The 23665-nt window shown below is 26.5% G+C and overlaps 1 protein-coding gene across 2 annotated transcripts in view; it reads left to right on the top strand.

The window, feature by feature from the left end:
* Window positions 1-21919, top strand: part of LOC107456549 (phosphatidylinositol-3,5-bisphosphate 3-phosphatase MTMR3) — a 28629-nt gene extending 6710 nt beyond the window's left edge. For both annotated transcript variants that reach the window (XM_071180670.1, XM_016074438.3), the window contains exons 2-14: window positions 2133-2416; window positions 2724-2890; window positions 4396-4507; window positions 5423-5536; window positions 6599-6801; window positions 6882-7101; window positions 8642-8837; window positions 9472-9657; window positions 12918-13085; window positions 15587-16513; window positions 18125-18238; window positions 18710-18856; window positions 19825-21919. In XM_071180670.1, coding sequence (XP_071036771.1) covers window positions 2136-2416; window positions 2724-2890; window positions 4396-4507; window positions 5423-5536; window positions 6599-6801; window positions 6882-7101; window positions 8642-8837; window positions 9472-9657; window positions 12918-13085; window positions 15587-16513; window positions 18125-18238; window positions 18710-18832 — 2811 coding nt within the window. In that variant the 5' untranslated portion in view covers window positions 2133-2135 and the 3' untranslated portion in view covers window positions 18833-18856; window positions 19825-21919. The remainder of the gene's footprint in view (window positions 1-2132; window positions 2417-2723; window positions 2891-4395; window positions 4508-5422; window positions 5537-6598; window positions 6802-6881; window positions 7102-8641; window positions 8838-9471; window positions 9658-12917; window positions 13086-15586; window positions 16514-18124; window positions 18239-18709; window positions 18857-19824) is intronic.
* Window positions 21920-23665: the final 1746 nt, after the last annotated feature.

The following is a 23665-nucleotide window of genomic DNA, read 5'->3' as shown; positions in this document are numbered from 1 at the left end:
AATACAGCTTATCTTTCATGTATATTCAAGCCACCTCAACTTTGAACAGGAATATATAAATATTGTTATTCTTTTAAATACTTAATTTTAAAACTTTTCTTTACTTTGTTACTATTTTGGCAAAAGAATTATGTATTTTATTTAAATAATTATTAAAAATTCTTGAATGTGTAATAAATTATTTTCTTTGCCTCGAAAGTTTTTCATAACTAAATTCAAAATAAATCAAGTTTGTTAAATATATAATAGTTTGTTCTAAGCGAATTTATCAAGAGAATGTTTAAATTTTTCCCCCCAATATTTGAATTTTGTGCACTGTACCTGATGTGGGACAATCTTTCAGTGCTTTTTCTAGAGTTCAGCTTATTCACTTGTTCTACAACGACCTAAATAAGTTTATTATCTTTATATGATGTGTATCAAAACTGAATTGATGCAAAACATAAGCCTCTGACAAAATGACTGTTTTTTTTTTTGCCGACAAAAAAATGCTAGAAATGTTAATTTTTAGTTATTTTTTATCTTTTTTAATTTTGTTGCTGGCTTCAAATTATGTTTTATACACTTGTTATATTAAATGTTCATATATTTGTGCATATTTAATAATTTACTGAGACACAAAGAGTCAAAAATTTCCTGTCAATCCAATGCTGTAATAATAAAACAATTGGAAGTTAGTATTTTACTATACTTAATGAAAATTAATAGTTGATGAATTACAGTGTTAACTACTATTTCGTAAAATCCTTTTTAAAGCTATTACAAATTATGAGGCCCTATTTGAATTATTGTCCTAGAACCACGAAATCTGTGTCTGACATTGTAAGTAAGTGTGGACTTGAGTGACCAAATAAAACATTGGCTGAGTTTTCAAATTCATTGCTAAGAAACATGCTGCAACTTAGATAATGAAAGGGACACAAATACATTGGAACCTTGTTCAAATAAAAGGATTATATAAAAATTTTCATTAAAGACTGAACTTAACAGTTTTCCCATCATATTCTTTTGGAAAACAATTATAATTTTGTTATTTAATATTATATTAATATAATATATTTTTATTGTTAAATAGGATAACTTAAGTTACAAATTAATTCATTATAGTCTGAACCCCCAAAGCTAAACTGTATTTTAAAATTTATTTTTATTTTGCAAATGTATGTAAACTGAATATAAAAAAAATGGAAAAAAACTTACTTTTATTTCAAAATTTTTTTTTCAAGAACCGCAGTGAATGAAGGATTTTTAACTCTTAATGTCGTTTATTCATCGTGGCTTTTGACGTCTTTTTTTTTTCAAATCAAATTTTATATATAATATATATTTTAAACTTTTGGCTCTTTTAAATCCAGTTAAATTTCTAAATGTGTTCAACATTAGTCTTTAACAGTTTTTTTCATTGACGTGTGTACTATTTCATATCTCATTTTTAAATGAACTTTTTGGCACAATTGTTTAAACTTGCTCAGATTAATTGCTAGTAAAATCCATAGATCATTTTTCCATATATAAATGTTTGTTACAGAACATTGTCAAATATTCTGCTTTTGGAGTCACAATTAGTTTACGTCAATCTGCTATAGGTGACGTCACTAACTGAACATGTGAAACCTTTTAAAACTGAATATTTTAACCTTTGTAGATCTAAACGCTTTTCGCTGTTTTATGAGTTAATTTTAAAGGAGTTTTGCTACCATTTGATTTCATCTTTATGTAATTTGATTTTATATATTTATATTTGTATACATATTGTAATTATGTACAAACATGGAATAGCTAAAAAAAATTATATTAGTGACATTAAAAACTTATTACGGTTCTAAAAATTTCAAATTATATAGAAATGATATAAAAATTCAATTAACTTATGATAGATCGAATTTTTTTGGTCTTCTATTGTCTCTGGCTTTGCATTAAAGATGAACTTTTTTTAAAACTTAACTATGCAATCTTTTATTTATTTATAAAGCAAATTGAGTTTTATTTCATTCAAGCCTGTATTTTCTACTTAAAATATCAGTATCTCAGACTTCTTTTTAAATAAATGTTTTTTATTGATTTAAAAGCCTTTTTATCTAATTATTCTGTAAGGAATTCATGTATAATATAAATAATTTCTTATTTTTTAGATAATGGACGAAGCAAGTTTAGAAATTGTTAATGCCGGTGAAATGTATCCAAAGCAAGCATTTGTATCAGATGATGGTATATGTACAACGTCTTTCCCCTTACTTAGTGGAGAAAACCCACTGTTTAGAGGACGGACATCAGAAGGAGTTATTGTTGTAACAAATTATCGTTTATATCATCCAGAAGGAACTTATATAAATATTCCACTTGGATTAATCGACTATGTAGAATGCAGAGAAATCTTCTATTTGTATATTTGTTGCAAAGATGCACGCACCTTTAGGTAATTTTTTATTAATTATTTTAAAATTATTGAAAAATTATTAATTATTGAAAAGTTATTAATTATTAAATTATTACTGAAAAGTTATTAATAATTATTAAAAATTATTAATTTAAAATTATTGAAATAATATTTTCAGAATATTTATATATGATTGTTTTTAAATTATATTTTCCTTTTTTTTCACTTTTTCTGAAATAATTCTTAACAAATTAGTACTGAATCATGAAATTTATGTTTAGAAACAGGTGCACATCATATATGCATGTGTTTCTAAACTAGTTGTTATTTATCCTCTGATTTTTAGGTGTATCTTTGATAATACTGATGAAACCCAAAAGTGGCTGAAGAGAATTCAGAACTGTATTAAACTGCCGGAAAAGATTGATCTTTGTTTTGCATTTCGCTTTCTTTCATGGACCAGGGAAGAGCAAAAAGATAGTATTGTCTCTCAAGCTCATAATAATTCGTGGGGTAAGGAAATAATTGATAATAAAAGAAGCTAAAGAATTCTTAACATTAACTTAACTTAATCTTAACGTAACTTAATCTTATAACAATGACAAGTTATGTATTTTATTGCTAAATTTATAAATTGAATTTGGCAACAAGACATTCTTAAATATTAACATGTATTTCTGTTGTTCTCCCATAGCATTAACAAATGTATTAAAAAGTACCATAATAGTTTGCACTTGATTCACATTTTTTTAAAATTGAAAATGCAATTGCTTAACATTTTTTAGCCTTGTCATTGTTCCCCCTCCCCATAGGCTCTGCAAGTATTTTGTTGTTAAGTTCTTTTTTCCCTTGACTTATAAGTACTGAAATGATTTTAATTCATTCTTATTTTATGCATGCTAAACTCTTTTAAAATAGGGTTAATTTTAGAGAGGGGAAAATAAATTTAGGTAAAAACTTATATTAAGCAGTGGAGTTTCAAATGTTGAAAAACATTTTAGCAAAAAAAAGGGAAACAATTTGTTTGCATTTTGATTTTTTTCAGCATTTGAAACTTCATGGCTTTCTTTAGGCCTATCTGAACTCTCTTTTTCTATGCTTTAAATTTTAAGTTACTTAAGAAGTTGAAAAAAAATTCTCCCATGATATAGCATCCTGTTAGGTGAATTGGAACGATTCTCTATCTCACGCGTAAGAAAATAGCATTTTGTTGAAAAAGCAATTAATGAAAATATTTAAATATTTGAAAAATTATTTACGAATTATTTTAAAGATGAATAATTACGTTTAAAGCATTCACACAATTTTCTTTTACATTAATGGCTCTGTTCAGATTATTTGATTTGGGCATGCATAAAAGAATAAATACGTCATACGGTAAAATATAGCTTTGGCTACTATTTGTTAAAGATATCAAATAATCATTTAATTAAAACTTTTTTTTGTTTTTTAAACATTTGGGTGATTTTCAAAAAAATAGAAATTTTTATATCACAAATTCTTAGAAACGGAAAGTGTTTTAAAAGATCTGAAAAAATTCATTCTTATTCTTTATAAGGCACTTAACAAAAAAATAATAATAAAGGGAACTCACTTAAATAATGTTATCAAATCCTGGCTCAAAAAATGCCAGGAATGTGACGTTTTTTTTTTACATATGTATTTCTTCTACAAAGCTCTAAAAGATTTACGCTTAAGAAAGTTCTTTTAATTGAAATATTTCACTATTGCACATAACATGTATTATTTTTAAAAAATGCTTTACTTAATCGTATAATAAAAATGTTATATTGGAGAGTGGCAGCAAAAACTGTTATAAACCTCAGTTTAAAATTTTTAATATTTACAATCTTTTTAATATTTAAATCGACTCGATCATTTAATTTCTTGTGTTATAACATTATGTAATATTTTTTTTTTAAAAATCCAACTTATCTAATTAAATTAGAAGATGGGTTCTTTTACTTATTTATCTATTTATTTTAAATTCATCTCATTTAGTGATTGTTTCTTAATAGCATTACTTGATTCCAAAGATTCATCAGTTGAGGATATTACATCTGAAGCTGAACGCATGGGTTTTGATCTGAAGAGTGTGTGGAAAATAAGCAAAGTTAATGAAGATTATCAGTAAGTATTATTTTTTTTAAAAATTATTTATTGGTAATCGCGCACTTATAACAAATAAAAGGTTGCCGGGGAAAATATTGCTTATCTTTGGTTAGTGCATGGTCACTTGTGTTGTCTTTACTTTAATAGTGCTGGAATACTTAGCATGACTTACTCAAGGAATTAAGGCATTATTAATTCAGTAAAAAGTTCAGATTACCTTTTAAAATAAGAGTTTATTATTAAATAAACATAATTTGTAAGTAGGTGAGCTAGTGCTCTTAACAAGATGGAGGACAGATGAGTAGTGAAGTGAAAATAAAAGTTATACATTTCATAATTAAACAGCACCATCCAGTGGCTAAAATAATAAAAAGTGAAATATTAAATTGAAAGATTAGTGCTGAAATATATATATTATATGACATTATTAACAGAGATAAAGTGATTATGAACTTGCATTTCGGGTATTGATTTAAGTATTAATTTTCAACTAATTATTACATTACATCAAAAGCAATTTTCAACTAGAGAAAAAGTAAACTTTAAGCTTATCTTTTGCATGAAACAAATTTTCAAAAATAATATTTTATAAATTGTATTTTAAACACTAGTGATTTAATAAATAAAAAGCCCGGTGGTTGAGCAGAGTAGGCCTTGGCCCTCTATGGGCTGTTTTGCCACAGAGTTTAGTGTAGATTTAATAAATAGGTGTAGTATTTTTTCAAAAGTTGTACACAAAAGATTTTTTGTGTTTTTATTTTTTTCCCATTGTTGTTATGTAATTGTTCCCATTGTTTTTATTTATTTCCCATTGTTGAGTCTTTGAAACATTGTAGCATAAATTTTTGCTCCAATTATTTTTCTTTTTAATTCTTTATTTTAGTAATAATTTTATAATAGAGCCTTCATAATCTTCTGATGTATATTTTTTAGGTTTTGCCCTAGTTATCCTCGCTATATAATAGTTCCATCTTTAATAAATGATGATGATTTGAAAGATTTAGCTAGTTTTCGGTATTCAAGGCGAGTTCCTGCTGTTGTTTGGCGGTAAGTATTCAAATTATTAAAGAAATTTAGCGTAATCTTATATTTCGTAGTTTGTTATTCAGGGCATAGTTTTTAAAGGTAGTGATATCAATAGCTTGTTTAGTTTTAGAAGTTTTATTTATTTGTTTAATTGAGTACACAAAAAAATTTCCATGTACATAGGGTTCACACCAGCAATACAAATTTAGTGATCCAATAAGATTACCTAGGTATTCATTTAGTGAGCCAAAAACTTAATATGCTAGACAAGCTTGAGAAGAAGAAAAAATTGAAACTTACAGTTACATGAATGTTATGGTACACATCAGAAATTATTAATTACCATAACACCCTAAAATTAATTATGCTCATTGCCCCATAATGATTGAAGATTTGTGTTTATTAAAATTGAGCAAAAGAAGAAAAAAAAGCTATATTAATATTAGTAAATAGATTAAAAATCAATATTAAAATGCGGAGACAAAATAGATAAATAAATTGAAACAGAGATACTAAGAAAACACAAAATACTATACTAAAAGTTAATTATCTGAAAATTTTAAATGTCATCAATTCTAGTGAAAAAAAGGGAGTGAAAAATATAATTTTAGTGGTGAACAATTATATTGCCAGTACATAAATGCCAAACACATGTAAATTTGAAACTTCCAAAAAAAATATATATATATTTGCAACGCATTTTCAGTTTTTCCATTTGAATTTCGTACCACACATAGAGCAATAAAATGAATGTAGCAAGATCTTTTTTAAAAATGCATGGAATTCGATGTGAAAGACTATTTTTTATTATTATTTTCTAAATTCTAAACATATTTCAAGGTGACAAATATGTTGCCCATGCATTTGATTTTATGAACATTTATGCAACATTTGATGAAAATTGTTGCATCATACTGGTGTGAACCCTACACATATGTTTGCATTTCATATATATATGTCTTCAAAATTTTTGAAAACTCTATACATTTTCTAATCTCTGTAATAAGTATAGAGAAAAGGGTTCATTGTTATTTACAAAAATATGTTAATCATTGTAAAAATATTTTTTTAATTGTACTTTAGGCATCAACAAAATGGATGCGTCATTGCTCGCAGTAGTCAACCAAAAATGGGTATTTTGAGTTGGAGAAATGCAAATGACGAGAAATTAATCGAAGCCATTTCAGTTGCTTGTGTTATGGATCCTGGCTATAATATAAAGCTTGACTCTCCTGATGAAACTTTTCTTAGAAGGGATATTGAGTCTGATATGTCTATTTTTTGTGGTAAGACTTGATTTTTCTCATTTATTGAACTGCTCAATATGTTATGCATATAAAAAATATGGTTTTCCTTCTGAATCTAGGTCAAGATCAGGAAAAGAAAGCGCTTCAGAAGAAACTACTTATAATTGATGCTCGCTCATATGCTGCAGCTATGACAAATAGAGCAAAAGGAGGGGGCTATGAATGTGATGGTTATTACTCTAATTGTGAAATTCAGTACATGGGTCTTGCAAATATTCATACGATCCGTAATAGTTTTGCTTGTCTTCGAGCTTTATGTGCTCTTTCAGATGATCAAAAGTAAGAATTATGTTTTCTAGAAATTACCTCATTAGAATTCATTAAAATTATACAATATTTATTGCCCCTTAAAAAAGTGTTAAATTTATTTTTGTTTTTTTTTATTTAAAAATGTATTTGGCTTTCAAAACTTTTTTTTTTATTGTCACATGAGGAGCCACTAATTGTTTGTTCATTGGTGGCTAAAGCCCACATCTTCACATAACTCAAAGAATTTAGAATTTTCTTTATTCCTCATTAAGTTTTGAAGAACTCAAGATCCCTGAGAGTTTTTTTAACCTCTTATTGCTGTTACTTATTTTTTTTCTCTTTAGTTCGATTCAAACAATCACTTTATATCTCTTATATACCAAATACTGAAATTATACATTTGCTTCACACGGCCTTCACTCACCTATTTTAAAATAACTATTTTTACTTATATTCATAATTGCTGATTAATTTTATTTTTATAACAAAAAAACTTAACACGATTTTTTTTAATATGGGCTACAACATTGAAAGAAATTAAAAGTATACATTTGTTAAAAAAAATCAGCTGGCTCTATTTTATTGTCACTTTTTTCTTTTCAATATTAGAGATTTTATCGGACTTGAAAGATGCACTTGACCACTATTTTTGTGCTATACTTCATATATATTTACATTGTCTAATGCTTAAAATTACTTATTGAATTTGTTATGATTTTGCACTTTGATAATATATTTATTATTAATTTAATTAAATATAATGATATTTTTATATTTGTTATTAATTAGATATAATGATATTTTTGTAGAAAGTATACCTTCAGAAAAACTGAGCTTATAGAGTTTTTGAGTTGATGAAAAAAATTTTAAATATGCCATAAAGTTAATATTATTACAAAAAAAAAAGTTACTTAATAGTTTCCAATTTTCATGATTTGTCACTAAGACGTTTTTCGTAAATAATTAAAATAGTGGAACTGCTCTATAGGAGTCTTATAATTTTCTTATAAAGATATATATTAACTGCTGGAGTTTTAACTATATAGTAATTACTTTTCTTCTAATATTTTGTTATTATTCTTATAGCCTACAAAGTAAGTATCTTAAATTATTGAATACGTTTGTTAAATACTAAGTGTTAATGAACATCTTAGTTAAATACTTAGTTAACTAAAAAACTTAACTTAATTCTTATTATGATATTTGAAGAGCTTGAAGTACAATAATAAGCTACAGTTTAAAAAATTTCAATGGAATGTTTTGAAACTTTTCGAATGTTCTGAAACTTTTTAGAAATCCTTATCTTGAAACTATACTAAGAAACAGTTTGATTTTCAATTGTAGAGTTTGAAAAAGTGTGGCTCTTAGCCCTTCAGTTGTTAGTTTCTTGTTAAAATTACTTGAACAATATTTTTCCACAATTTATTCTCCACACAAACTCTGATTAATTAAATTTATTTTAATGTTTTGTTTTGAAATTTTTTCATTATTTTTATTTAATCTCCGTAATTTTGTTTGTTACCAATATTACTCTATTAAATTAACAATGTTCCTTTTCTTTTTTTTAAAGTTGGCTTTCTTCTTTGGAAAATACAAAATGGTTACATCACATCTCAGGATTATTAAGAGCTGCTCTATTAGTAGTGAATGCAGTTGATGTTGAGGAGAGACCTGTTTTAGTACATTGCTCTGATGGTTGGGATAGAACGCCTCAAATTGTAGCACTGGCAGAAATTATGTTAGATCCATATTACCGAACTAAAAAGGTAATTTCTAAAACTAGAAAATTGTATCTTTAAATGGCTATTCTTGAATAAAGGATTATATTAACTCATTGTATGCATTACATTAAGGCATTGTTCGGTTGCCATCAGCTTAAAATTAATTAAAGTTATAGTAGTTACCTGTGAATTACTTATTTTAATGCCTTATTTAGTGGTCTTTTTATTCTGTTCTTTTATGATTATAAAGATATTTAATATAATGTGTTATCTTTAAGTTTTAAACTACAGAACTGTTTATATTTAACTTATTTGATTGTTTCAGATATTTTTGTCATAATTTATCTAAATAAACGGTAAATAATTTATTTCTTTTTTAATTAATTTATACTTTTAAAATAGATTTTGTAAAAAGCTGTTGTCACTATCTACATATAAAAAAATTATTAACTATCTGATAATAATCTAATTCTAACTATCTAATAATAATAATAACAAATTCTTATTCCATATTAAAAATGAACGTTTTGCACTATTTCTAAATATTCATTTTGGCTGAAAATATTTAACACATTCTTATAGTAACCAAATATTAAATAAGAATTACAAATTCATCCGCAATGTTTATTTCAATAAATTATTTAAAGTTAATTGCTTTTTTTTTATAAAATGTTTGTAGGGTTTTCAAGTGCTAGTTGAGCGAGAATGGTTAGAATTTGGACATAAGTTTGGTGATCGCTGTGGTCACCCAGATGGTACTGATGACAGAAATGAAAGGAGTCCTGTATTTTTACAGTGGTTGGATTGTATATATCAACTTTTACAGCAATTTCAATGCCATTTTGAATTCAATGAACAATATTTGGTAAGAAGTTTTCTTACAACTTAATTTTTGAAGTTAGCAGAAAAGAAACCATTCGGCAAACATTGTATGATACGAGAAATAAGTCCTTTATTTTAAAAATAGCTAAATAAAATAAATGAATAATTTATTTAAAATCAAACTTTAGTTCTTATGTTACTCATCTAAATATTTATAACTCTTTCTACATATACTTACAATACCTTTTATCATATATTATTAAGAATAGTACTTTTTTTCTATTTATTATTAAAGTTAAAAGTTAAGTAAAAAGAAGTTAGCATATTTTCAGAAAATTTAAAGATTGTTCATTTTATCAGCATTTTTATGTAGATTGAGAAGAATGCCTTTTTATCACATTTCATTTTTTTCTGTTGTTGAATTTCATATAGAAGGCACTATTTGTTTAACAGTTTGGGTACAAAGCACAATTTTTAACTTTTATCTCTGTGCTTTAAATAATAAGACATTACTTTAGATTCTTATTAATTTCAATTGCATTTAGATGGGGAAGTATGCTGAAAATAAAACAGAAAATTAAACAGCTCATGAGTTTTGAATGTATTCATATTGTCAATAATAAAAGTTTTCAAATGGACCAGTGTCTGCTAAATCCCTTCTGACTTTTTGAAAATAGAATCCAAACACCGATCAGGCTGTGCCAATTTATTTTTAAAATATAGTTATGATTCCTTAAAAAGGCAAAAATTGTATGGAAATTTCTAAAAAAAAAATGCAAAATCAATAATGGTGAAAAGTTGAGTAATAAAAGAAAGAACAATCTAAATATAGTAAAGCAAACATAGCTTATATAGTTTGTATTAACAAATCTCATATAGTCAAACATATCTTATTAAATATTAGTTTATTATATTATACATAGGGCCCTATAAATTATGCGAAAATTTTTNTTTCCGCATCTTCGCATAATTTATAGGGCCCTAATTATACAGTATGTACAGTGCACCAAAAAAAATGAACTACCCTGAATAACTTTTAATTTAATGATCAGATCTTCATGTTCTAAGACTCATTCTTACTGGTTCGAAAGGGTGACCTCAATATGCTAATTAATTAGTGCAGACAATATTTTAGGTTATGAAATCGAACACAAAAAAACGTACCTTCTCTGAATAAATATGCTTTTTTTTTTCAAAGGATTCTGATTTCTAAATTTTTGGGATAGCTGCAATCTGAGAAATATAGTCCCCATACGTTGGTCAGAAGAACGATCCTAAGTTTGTACCCCTTAATTTTAATAAAATTTTTTTGGTAATTGTAATGTGCATAAATTTTTACGTCATTTTAAAGTATGAAATTTTCAGGGTGTATAGTATTTTTAAAAAATACTTAAAGGTGCTTAATATCCATTCTCATTTTTAAAAAGCTTAATTTTCCCTTTTCCAAAATGTGATATTTTTTCTTTACCATGTCAATTTTTTGTCACAATTTATGCAAAAAGCGTGGTTTTTACATCGTTCTATTAAGCCTTTTCACAATCCATTTCGGCGTACTGTCGGTCCATAGCCTTTTAGAAAGGCCGATCAATTTACATGTTTGATGAAATACTTATGTGTCTGCAAGTGCGTATACCGATCTGGATATGGTGGGAAGGATTCTTGCACTTTCATGTGCAACTCTGCTGCGGTTTGCAAGATATTCGCAGTTTCAGGCTTTATTTTCTGCCCTCCGCAATTTAACCAAAAGATCTTGAATTTCTGCTGATCACAGGCACCAACTTAATGTTGCCAATTTTTTTTCTTAATAGCAAAACAAACTTTTATTTCTCTCATTAATTTCATCGTTGGTGAAGCGCCACTGGCAAGCTAATAGTATTCTCGTACTTTTCTATTTATAGATCTGTACCATAATCCTTAAACTTGACTTGGGGATCATTCATCAATTACATGTTTCCATATGGATCTCCAGTGGAGTAAAGAATCGCAAAACTTCATCTCAAAATTTCCATCTCCCTTTTAATCATTCAATTTAATAAGGGTAGAATTAGTTAAGATTTTTAATTGTAAGAATTTTTACTTGAGGGGCTATCCACTAATTACATAAAGTTTTGTTGTACTTCATTACTTTTTTTTTTACTTATTGCCTTTTATTATTGTATTATTACTTTTAAAATTGTTTGTACTTTAAAGTTGCTTTATGATAAAACTTATTACTAATTATTTTGCATTTTGTTAATATATAAAGAACTTACAACAATAGGGAGAAAAAATTTTTGTTAGTGTGCATATCGTAATTATATTTTTTAAAGTGCCGAAAAATATTATATGAGAGCTTAAAAGGTGCTTATTTTTTATTGAAAAATTCGGCTACACACTGTGAATTTTACCTGGCACAATACAAAATTTGAGCAAAATCGGTTAAATTGTTGCTGAGGCATCAGATTTTAAAGATAAGATTTCTTTAAAATTCCATTTCTCATTAACTATTTCCCTCAAATTTTGTATTTTGCCAAGTGTACTTACATAAGACATAAAGATTTGAATACCTTATTCTTCGAAAAATTTTCGACTATTATTTAATAAAATATTAAATATTCACTAAAATTTATTTTTTCCATGGAATCATCTTTTTATAAAAAAGTTTTATAATTATATGCAAACATTTTTTAATTCTCTTAAAAATTCTTGAGATACAGCGAAATATGTGAAACGTAAAATTAGCATTAAGGATCCAAACTTTGGATCGCTTTTCTGACCAACCTATGGGAACCATATTTTCCTGATTGTGACTATACCCTATATTTTGAGGGTCAAGAATCTGAATCCTGTGGGGGGAAAAAGGTATGTTTATTCAGAGAAAGTACATTTTTGTGTCTGATTTTGTAATTTAAGTTATTGTCTGAACTAATTAATCAACATACTTGAGGTCACCCCCTCGTGCCATTAAAATTGAGTTCTAGATCACCAAGATCTTATCATTAAATAAAAAGTTATTCAAAATAGTCTTTTTTTTTATTGCACTATACATGCAGTATTTTGCAATACGATGTTTAAAAGTATCAATTAATTATGTTGTGAATAGCTTGATTATTAAAGAATCTCTATTAATGCCAACAACAACAAAAAAAAGCATTAAACTGATGGCTTCAGTGGGGGAAAAAAAATTTTTTTAGGAAGAAAATAAATAGTTTTGAGAATATAATGAAAAATTAAAAACTCTTGTTATTCTATTTGTATTTTTAAATAAAAAGTAATAAATCAATATTACTTTTACTAAATATGTCTTCTTTTTTTCTTTTAAAGGCACGACTGGCTATTCATACCTATTCCTGTTTATTTGGAACTTTTCTTTGCAACACTGATGAAAGTAGAAGACGAACTTATAGTGTTCCTCTTAGAACGTTTTCAATATGGCCTGTGCTGAATGAAAAAAGTCAATTTCATAATTATTTATACAGTCATAGTAATGAGGTGTGCTTTTTTATCATTATTATTTTGCAAATTCTCTTTTTTGTTTGTTTAGATTGTCTAACATTAACAGTGATATACACTTTAATGCTTCCATGTGTTAGTTCCTACCTTCATTTATGATGTCTAAATATTTGATTTTCTCTAAGAATTTGGAGCGATGCCGAAAAATTGGTGTTATTCAATATTACAAATCATTTTTTGGCAGAAATATTTAAAATGAGAAAAAAAGAACATTTTATAATCCTTTCTTCAATAAATTTGTAATGAAACACTTTTATAAAAATTCAATTTAAATACAGTGAATCCTCCTGTTATGGACACTCCTGCGAAACAGACGCCTCTCACCACGGACATATTTTTACTTCCCTGTGAATCTTTTATGAATAAACCGTTGTGGACAGTCATCCTTGCCCTGAAACATTATTTTTTATCACTTCAAATTGGGCATTATTTTTTCTAAATTTGAAAGCAGAAAACTTTTCTGCTTTAAATTGCATGGAAAAAAAAATATGCAACTTTTCATGATTTTTAAAGCATGTTAATTTTTTCCCTTATCCATAGCTAAAATATTATTAAGCTATTTACTAAAGAATCAATCAGCACCTTGTCCAGGGGTAGAAATTAGAAGAAAAAAAATTTACTGGTCCATAGGACCAGTAACTAAAACATTTTATTAGTCCGCACAAAACTTTACTGGTCCGTCTACGCGTTCCTATTAGCTGCAAATAAAAAATTCAAATTTTTGATTGAAAAAGATCATGATTTTTTTTTTAAAAATCATAAATTTTTGATATAAATCGCATTTTTTTGATTAATATTAATTTTGTATAAAAAATTTTAAAAAAAATTGTGAATAAGCTCTAAAATAGTTTTAAGTAAGATCGTTTAAGTTTCGTAAGATCGAGAATAGATCGGCTGCGAGAATAGATTAACGGAGATCGGCTGCGGCGGATGGTGGTCCGGCGGACCACTGTTTATTATTTTATGCTGGTCCGACTCAGATTTTAGTGGTCACGGACCAACGGACCACCGTTAATTTCGAGCCCTGTTGTCTTATATTTGCAAAGAAAGGAGGCATACTCACATTCACCACTGAAAATTTCCTTCATTTTCTTATAAATTTGAAGACTGTATTCAACACAACTGGGGTAGAAAAAAAGAAAGCAGAAATATGATCTTTGAGGTATTCATATAAATTAAACACTTATTCAGACACCTGATGGATGATTAATTGTGAATATATCGACTCTATAGATCCTCATATCTTACAAGTAAGCATTGATTTCTTTTGTTTTCTGGGACTCGCTGGAGATTTACTTTCAAGGAGGTATTAACCATGTTTCCTTTCAAGTGATGGGTAGGTGTAAGCCTAATGACTGAAACCAACTGAGGAGTAAAAGTTCATATTCGGTATCATATGACTAACTAGAATATCTTTGTTAATGGGATAATTATTTTCATTTATCTTTTTCATACATTCTTTTTGTATGGGAAAAAATATTTTTTAAAGTTTAAATAAATATCCTTGTAAATAGTTATCGTAGATTATCTAATAATTTCTATATCACTGAAAATATTCTAAAAACAATTTACGGTGATAAACTTAGTTATTAGGCTACCCTTCCCATAAAAGGACAACTCTTGTAAGCGGGCAATTTTTTCGGTCCCAAGGGTATCCATGTAACCGAGGTTTCGCTATATTTATCTAATATTTTAGGGAGAAAATTTCAGAAAAATTGAGGATTTCAAAGCATAAAATGACATTATATTAAGTAATAATGGGTGTTAAACTGTAATAGGTAAAAGCTGCTATTTTTATTATTAACAGACAGAATAAATATGCAATCTTTAAAATTAAGATTTTTATATAAATTAAACTAAAAATTTATATTATATATCTATTTTTTTCTCCATTTTAGAAGTGCTCTTTATGAATTTAGAGTAACCAGAATATAAAATTTATTTTTTACAATTAAACTTTTTTCAATATAATTTTTTTTTTTTTTTTAAAGAAAAAAACATGTTTTAAAAAATTTTTTTTTTTGTATTTTTCGATTGAAATCATCATTATATTGTTCTGAAATATTTTAATTCATTGACAAAAATGTATATTTGCTATAAATTGATATTATTTTTGTTTAAAACTGTACGAAAACAAAATGGTACTTATTTTCTCAAAATATAAAACTTAAAAAAGTTTTATATTTCAATCATTCGTTTTATATTTATATCAAAATATAAAATTTAAAAAAGTATTCTTAGAAATATGTGATAAATATGAGTTTAATTTTTGTTTCAGATTTTAAGGCCATCTTACCAAATTAGGAGCTTGTCATTTTGGAATGATGTATATCTTCCTAACTGTTCTGCTAATTTAGGGAAATCAACTANAACAAAATGGTACTTATTTTCTCAAAATATATAGCTTTTAAGAAAAGTATTAAATGTAAAAAAGTATTCTTAGAAATATGTGATAAATATGAGTTTAATTTTTGTTTCAGATTTTAAGGCCATCTTACCAAATTAGGAGCTTGTCATTTTGGAATGATGTATATCTTCCTAACTGTTCTGCTAATTTAGGGAAATCAACTATTCTACCTGTTGAAGAACCTCCTCCATTGATTGAAAATGTCGAAAAAACTAATCTTGTAAAAACTAAATCTTGTGATAATATCCATAGCTCTGAGCATTCTCAAATTTTGCACCGACGTAACAGTGACCCATCATTAGTGGAGAACACATTTCCTGAGCCTCCTTTGCTTTATCCTAAAGTTCCTGATTTTAATGAGGGTGATGTATCAACTTGCTCTTCAAGCCAAAAAGTTATGAATGGAATTATCTCTAATAGCGAATCTGAAAATGAAAGTAGTTTGGTAGAAAAAGGTGGTGACCAGTTAGATAGTAGGACTAATTTTAAAGAGATGGCTTCCAGTTCAAATTTAGTTTTACAAAAACCAGGTATCAATGGCTCTACTGATACTCTAGTCAGTGAAAGTGGAGTCCTTGTATCAGAACTTAGTAAAAGTGAGAATAAAGATAGGCCAGGTGTATCTTCTGACTTCAAACAAGTGTCAAGTGTTGGTACCGATACTAGTGACTTATCCTTATCAATTGAAGACATCTTACAATCTATCACTTTAAATGGTAACTATATGGACTCTAGATTACCTAACTGGTTTCAAAATGTTATAGGGGCATATATTTGTAGTAAAAGGAATGGCTCAACCAATTCTTGTAGCTGCAGTTATACCACTCCTAATCACTCTCGAACTCCGAGCTCAGGTTTTCCTGCTACACCTTGTGATGATCCTAGCGAAATGCCAAATTTAAAAAAAGATATAGTTTGTCAGACAATGGACTTTGATGGCCTAAACCTTGTACCAAATTTTGTTCAAGAAAGAATTAAGAAACTTATTTTGCACTACAAGGTAAGTATAGCATTTAAAGTTATCTACTTTTTTTGTGATTTTAACCCAATTTTTTTCCTTGGTCCAGTTGCTACTCTACAGGGAATTTTATTTCTTATTTTGGAAACTGCGGACCTCCCAACGCTCCATATTTCAAGATCATAGTTTAGCTGTACTATGTTATTTCATTTAGTATAGCATTATTTGTTTTAAGTATGTTGAGCTGTTTATTATTTCTCTAAGTTTTTCCAGCAATTAAAACTAGTATCATTATCCTGAAATATTTCACATAAGAGCCCAATAAATCTGTGTTTCCTTTTAATATATTGTGTGTAATATGTGCAAGAAAAACCACAGGGAGTTTTTTTTTGCAGTTATGTATGGCAACCCTGCTTAATCATGTCAAAAAAAAACATTTTAAGTGTTAAAATATATACAGACCATAAGTAACTATCTACTTGTGATTAAAAAATACTAAATTTTGACAAAACTGTGCTACGAATTTATAAGAGTTTGGAAACTACTAGAATAATTGATAATAAAAAAACTTTTTTTTATGTTAATATATAAGTGAAATTGCATTTTGACTTAAGACATAGAAAAGATAATATTTTGATTCTGAGCAGCCAATTGCAATATATTACATACATCCAGATAACTGCAAGGTCTAAATAAAAGCAAAATCTTCCTATTTGCATTAATTCACCTTTTTTAAATTTTTGTTTTAAATAGCTGAGATAGTTTAACCAATTCAATATTTTGAATTCTCTCTTTCATTAGTGTATATTCCTAAAATTCAAAGCAAATAAATAATTGAATAGGATAGCTGTATACTGTTACTAAAAATCAATAAGTTTTTTCATTTTGAGCTATTGTCATGATAAGCTTTTATTTTTATTAAATTGTTATAAATATAAGGTTTATCTTTTGCTAGCAGTTTTAGATTCATATAAAAAATTGTATCCCCTATCTATTATTTAATTATCTTGTTTATTTTTTATTAGGTCATAATATTTTTAATTAAGACCTTACATAACTATGAATTTGTATTTCAACTTTTAATTTTATTTGTAATTCTGTTGAAATCTGTATCTAAAAGTATGTGTGGATGATAGTAGTTACCTTTTAATGTATCAAATATATTGTCCCTTTCTTTAAAGATAATAGCTAAGGCCTGACTGGTAGCAATTTAGTTTATATTTGGGTTTGATTAAGTAATTCAACTTTAAAGCCCTTTTTGTTAATGCATTTTATTGTTTTTTTTTCTTATTAAAAAAAACTTTTAGCAGTTGTGCAACTTGATTATAATAATCGTTTTTAATGGCTTTATTATGATTTTTAATTTTACTACATCCAAAAGCCTTATCAAGATTGTATAAATTCTGATCAGTTATTATAATTTACTTAGTTATCTTGCAAATTGATTATTGACTTCCATTGCACAATTTCACTGATCTGTATTTTTATCCAGATGACTCCTACATATTTAAATATTGATTTATTATTTTTTTCATTTATGTTTTCTGTTTTAAATAAATAATACATCCCCTTTAAAATTTATAAATCTGGAAAAATATTAATTTAATTAAATGTATTATTAACTTATCATTAATTTTAAAACTTATTCTGCAGAATAAAGTGGGGAACCTTCATATGGAGTTATCAGCAGCAAGATGTGAATTTTTGCAACATATATGCCATTATTATCAGAGCAAAGAAGGCAGGTGCTTAGATGGGGATGAAGCTGTAAGCCTGAATTATCTTTATAACTTTTATTTTTTGTATGTTAACAGATTTCATTTAAATGCATTGTAAAAATGGACATATTTCTTACTCTTTGTTTTTAAATATCTATATAAAAATATTAATTACTTTTCTATTTTTCTAGATAAAGTATACATTTTAGAAAACTTAATTTTATGTTTAAGTTATATTTTTATAAAATTATTCCTATTATCACCAAATTTTTTTATGACTATCGTGATTAAAGAATTGCACCAAATTTATTTACACGTGTGCAGGTTTCATTAAAATTTATTGAAAGTTATCCATACTGAAACCAGTATTGGCAAAATTAGATCTTAAACAAAAATTGTTAATTATAATTTTTTTTTTTTAATATGCAGAAATAATCTTGTTTTTATATTTAAATTTTTTCTATATATTTCAAAGATTCCTCAATCATGGTACATTTGAATATTTATTTATTTTATTTAGCCCTCTTTGGCCGATTCTGCTTCTAGTGGTGATCCCCTTCCAGAAAGTAATGGATCCGAAAGTAGCTGGGATATGTTGTGGTCACCAGATCATGCTGCAGCTAATGTCACAGTGAAGATGTGATTTTTTCTTAATTATCAAATTTAGGTATAGTTTTTAGTAACCTGTTTTTATAGGTTAGTCATCTTACAATATTCTATCCTGTCTTGTTATATTTTAAATAAAGAATTTGCCTTCTCCCAAAGTATAATAAATATTTTATTTAACTCTAAATTATATATTTACATAAAAAGAAGGAAAGGTGGGATAGCTCCACTGTCAAGCATTTTAACAAATTAAACTTTTTGAACTCGTAATGTCTAACAACAGTTTTTAGGAGCGTGTTGCACTGGCTGTGTGCTATAGAACGTGCTCATTTTTTTTTAATTATGTTTAGTGACATTGCATAAAATGAGGAAAAAATCTGCTTTAATAAATGAAAATGTTATCGGGCTTTATCTTAATCTGAAAATTATAGTGCCTTTTTAAATAAAAAAGAATATTGTACCAGCGATGCCAACTAATAATTTGTCCATAATTATTACAATTTCGTAGTAAGATTACAGCCAAGTAATAAAAATTGCATTCTTTAAAAATCATCATAATTAACAAATCATAAATTAAGTTAAAAATAATAAATAAAAAATATTAAAAAAAAATTTTTGGTAGTTAATACTAAGAGGTATGAAATTGTTCGCAATAAATATTTCAAAAAGTAACGCTTGAGTGTTAGTTTAAAAAAAGAAAATTAAGGCAAAATATTATTAAATTATGTATATACCTATGTCAAATTAAGTAGTAAGAAACCTTAAAATTGCTCTAATTTGAAAATTAGCAAAAGCACCTTGCATTTATACTAATTCAATTTTTTTTAACGTTATCTGTATTATTGTCCTTCTGATTACATGTAGTTTGTTTGAAAAGTTGGCAAGTTCATTATACATCTAAAAATTGATAAATACTCTTTTTTCTATAATGTGTTATTTCCCCCCAATTGCTTCATTGAGTATTTACACTAAGGTTTCAAACCTTTCTTCTGTTGTAATTTTTTTTTTACACTTTTTTTTTTCTTTCAGTTTTGTTCCTGAAAACTTTTCAGCATGACTGGAAACAATGTTCAAGATTTTAGATTTTGTTCAACAAAAACAATCATCTTCCTTAACTAATCTGGGTTCCTACTACATTGAAAATATTTACTAAGAAAAAGATGATACCTACTTGTATCTCATTTACTGGATGACTTAAAATCTTTTATCTTTTTGCTAGTGCTAATATATTCAAGTTATTTTTACTAAATTAAAAGTCACTTTATTTATGTTTTTAAATTGTGTTGTATTGCTTATACAAATGTACACTTATGTTTATTGTTTGAAATTAATTTGTAATATAAATACTATTTACATACACAAATCTATGTAGTTATTGAAATTTTTGTCTTAAAAGTTTCTTTACAGAATTGGAAACTCTACCGCATAATAATAGTGAGACATTATTCTTCTTTTACGTTTTTATCAGATTATTTTTAAATGTGAAATTTTTTTAAAAAAAACCAAAACTTTTACTTTAAATAAAAAAAGAAATTCTTTATAAATTTTAAAACAATATGGGTACTATTTTTTTTACTCAATTACTAAATCAAAATATTTAATTGAATCTTTTCCAATTTGGTTTGATTGAGTAGTCACCAAACAGTGGTTTTCAACCAGAAAGTCTTTAACGACATGCACTTAAATGTGTGAATCGAGATATAAATCAAATTCGAGAAAGTGAGATATCTAAAATCATGGAAACTTTTAAATGAGTTGATTATATTTGGTTGTTCAGACATAAAAGGCAATTTCTATTGTGGTTACCTTTTAATAAAGAATTACAATAAAAAATTAAAATTTTTATGACTTCTTATTAACGTTTAAGCATTTCCGCTATATGATTAATAAAAATTGAGCGCAAAAAATCGACTATAAGTAAATTAAGCAGACACTGGAGCAACATAAATTATATTTACTTAAATAATTAATGTTCCACCTACCCAAACTTAAAATTTCTTAACAATTAATTCTACCTTGTGAACTATTTCTCTAGTTTTTTTTTTACCCCCGCAATTATTAAAGGTGGAAACCATTGCTCTTGATTATTACCAACTAAATAAGTCTAAAATATATGAAGTACACTTAATGGTGTCCTGACAAATATTAAATTTTAAACTACTGCTTTTAATTTAGGACAAACCTCTTACCATTTAAAAGCAGGTCTAAAAACTTTGAATTACGGGAAAGACAGTTGTGCTGTTGCTGTTAATGAATGGGTTTTATCTTACTTAAATAAATGTTATTTCCTTCATTTTGAAAAAATATGTATATATACATATTAAAAATTAAATTCAAATCAAAGAGGGAAAATATTTGCTATTATATAGATAATGAAGCTCGATTTTTTTTACTGACCTATTAAATGTTATTTTACCTTAATTTGTATAAAATAAACAAGAGACTTCTTATTTGAATGTATATATTGGTTGACTTAATCGATCTATCATTTACGTGTAGGGTTTAGAAAAGTTTTATCTTTATGTTATACTCAAAATTTTTATTTTATTTAGTTTCTCAATATTTTTGAAATAAACTCAATTTATGATTCTTTCTTTATGAATGTATGTAAATTTATATTTCTTATTTATACATATTGTTTACCTTATATGAATCATCCAGTTACAAAACTTATTTTAGATTTCATCCAGATTTTTTTTTTTTTTAAATTGAAAACATCTTCTGAATCGGGTTTATTTTCAATGACTCAAAACTGAACATAAAAACAGAAAAGCTGTTAAGTCTGTAACGCAAGTTATTTTCATTTAGAAAAAAAAATCTGAGTGGCATTTAATATATTTTGAAACTGGTAAAATTCTAAAGGATTGTAGTTTTTAGTGATTGTAACTCTGGAAAGAATTGGAAAATGGTTGCTCCTTAAATTGTTAAAGTTTTCCGATAAAATGTACTATATTTCTGTGAAGAAAAAAAAAATTAAATTTGGATCTTCAAAAAAAAAAAGTATGAAATAATATTTTCATTATATTATTTTTAATAATATTGTACATAAAAATATAAAATATTAGTCCAAAATGTGAGAAAAATGCCTGACTGTATAATTTGAATAAAGCTTTTCCACACTTTATGCAAATTTTCTACTTGCTATTTCTTATAGGTTTAGAGACACATGTTAAAATTTTATTATTTATAAAGAATTTGTGCAAAGAATTGGTTTCTTTTAATCAAGTTGCAGTCATTCTGATGAACACATTTTATCACATCTAATCTAATGGCTAGGTTTATATGCTGCATTTTTATTAAAAATATAAATTTGAAAATTCAAAAGTTGCTTAATATTGTTTACAGGGTGTGTAACATTTTTTAAAAGGGCTTTATTTTCGTTTGTTAAAAGCCTTTTGAGGTGCATTGTTCATTGAGTGTTTTTAAAAAATGCTTAATTTCCACTTTTTGAAAATGAGAGATTTTTTTTATCATGTCAATTTTCGCCAGGAATGTTGCAATAAGCATGGACTTCACATTGTTCTATTCAACGTTTTTTCACAATCCATTTCGGCGTACCATCGGTCCTTAACGTATAAAAGCACTTCATTTACACGTTTGATGAAATACTTGCGGGTTCGCATGTGCATATTCTGAGCTGAATCCGGCGGGAAGGGCTTGCACTCTAGTGTGCAACTATGTTGCAATTTTCAAGAAATTCTCATTTTCCACCCCCTGGAATCAAACCAAAAATTTTGCTGATCGCTAAACAATGTCAAAAATTCATTTTCCCTAATTGCAAATGAAACTTTAATTTCTCTTGTTAATTTCATCTTTCTGTATCACTGGCAAGCTAGTGGCCTTCTCGCGCTCTTCTATTTATAGATAAGTACCATAATCCTTGCACTTGACTTGAGAATTATTCATTATTAACATATTATGAGGGCTCAAAGAGCACTAAAGAATCACAAATCTATATTTCCTCACAGTATCCTTGTCTTTTATTTATTCCATTTTATAAAGATAAGAATTAATTGAGATTTTTAATCGGAAGATTTTTTACTTGAAGAACCCTCCACTAATTGTATAAAGAAAAATTTTATAGTATGTACTTAATAAATTTTAATTTTTTTTACTTATTATTTTGTATTATTGCTTTTAAAAGTTCAGTACTCTTAAGTTGTTTCATAAGAAAAACTGAATAATTTCTGGAGGCAGGATTTTATATAAGTATGAATTGAGGGGCTTTCACTATTTTAAATATAGCGAAAAATTTTATGTTTTTCAGATTTGTCATTCTAAAAAACTTTAATTCATTTCTTAATGATTTGATTTTAACAAAATATTTAGGGAAACAATTTAAATAAGAAAATTTTATTATCTCAGATATTATGAGCGTAGAGACCATACTTTACTTCTGACTAAAATGTTAGCTTCAATGCTCATTGTATTTACATTTCGAAATCGTTTGACTTTTCATTAAAGAAATACTGTAACAATTTTAATAAATATTGATTAGGGACCATTCACAAATTTACATTTGTAATATGAATGCATTAGAGCTTTCTCAGTTTGCTTAATTCTTTACATATCTTTATAAATTAGGTATGATCAGTATTATTAACGGAGATGATTGTGCTCCAGAAAAAATTCAGATTAAACGCGATCCGGAAATCCAAGGTCCAGAAATTTCAAGAAATCATCGATTACATTTATGTATAAAAATTCTTATTTATTTTATGTAAAAATATTAGAACTAGAATTTATACTTGGCATCTTTTTCATTTGTAATTATTTTTTCTGGTAGAATAAACAATGTGATTAGAGATATAAGTAAACTTTTATACATAATTATTAATTTAAATTATGCTGCATGTAATTTATTTAGAAT

Source organism: Parasteatoda tepidariorum, chromosome 5, assembly GCF_043381705.1.
Source record: "Parasteatoda tepidariorum isolate YZ-2023 chromosome 5, CAS_Ptep_4.0, whole genome shotgun sequence".
NCBI lineage: Eukaryota > Metazoa > Arthropoda > Arachnida > Araneae > Theridiidae > Parasteatoda > Parasteatoda tepidariorum.
The sequence above is the reverse complement of the archived record's forward strand: the minus strand, read 5'-3'. Positions and strand labels throughout refer to the sequence as shown.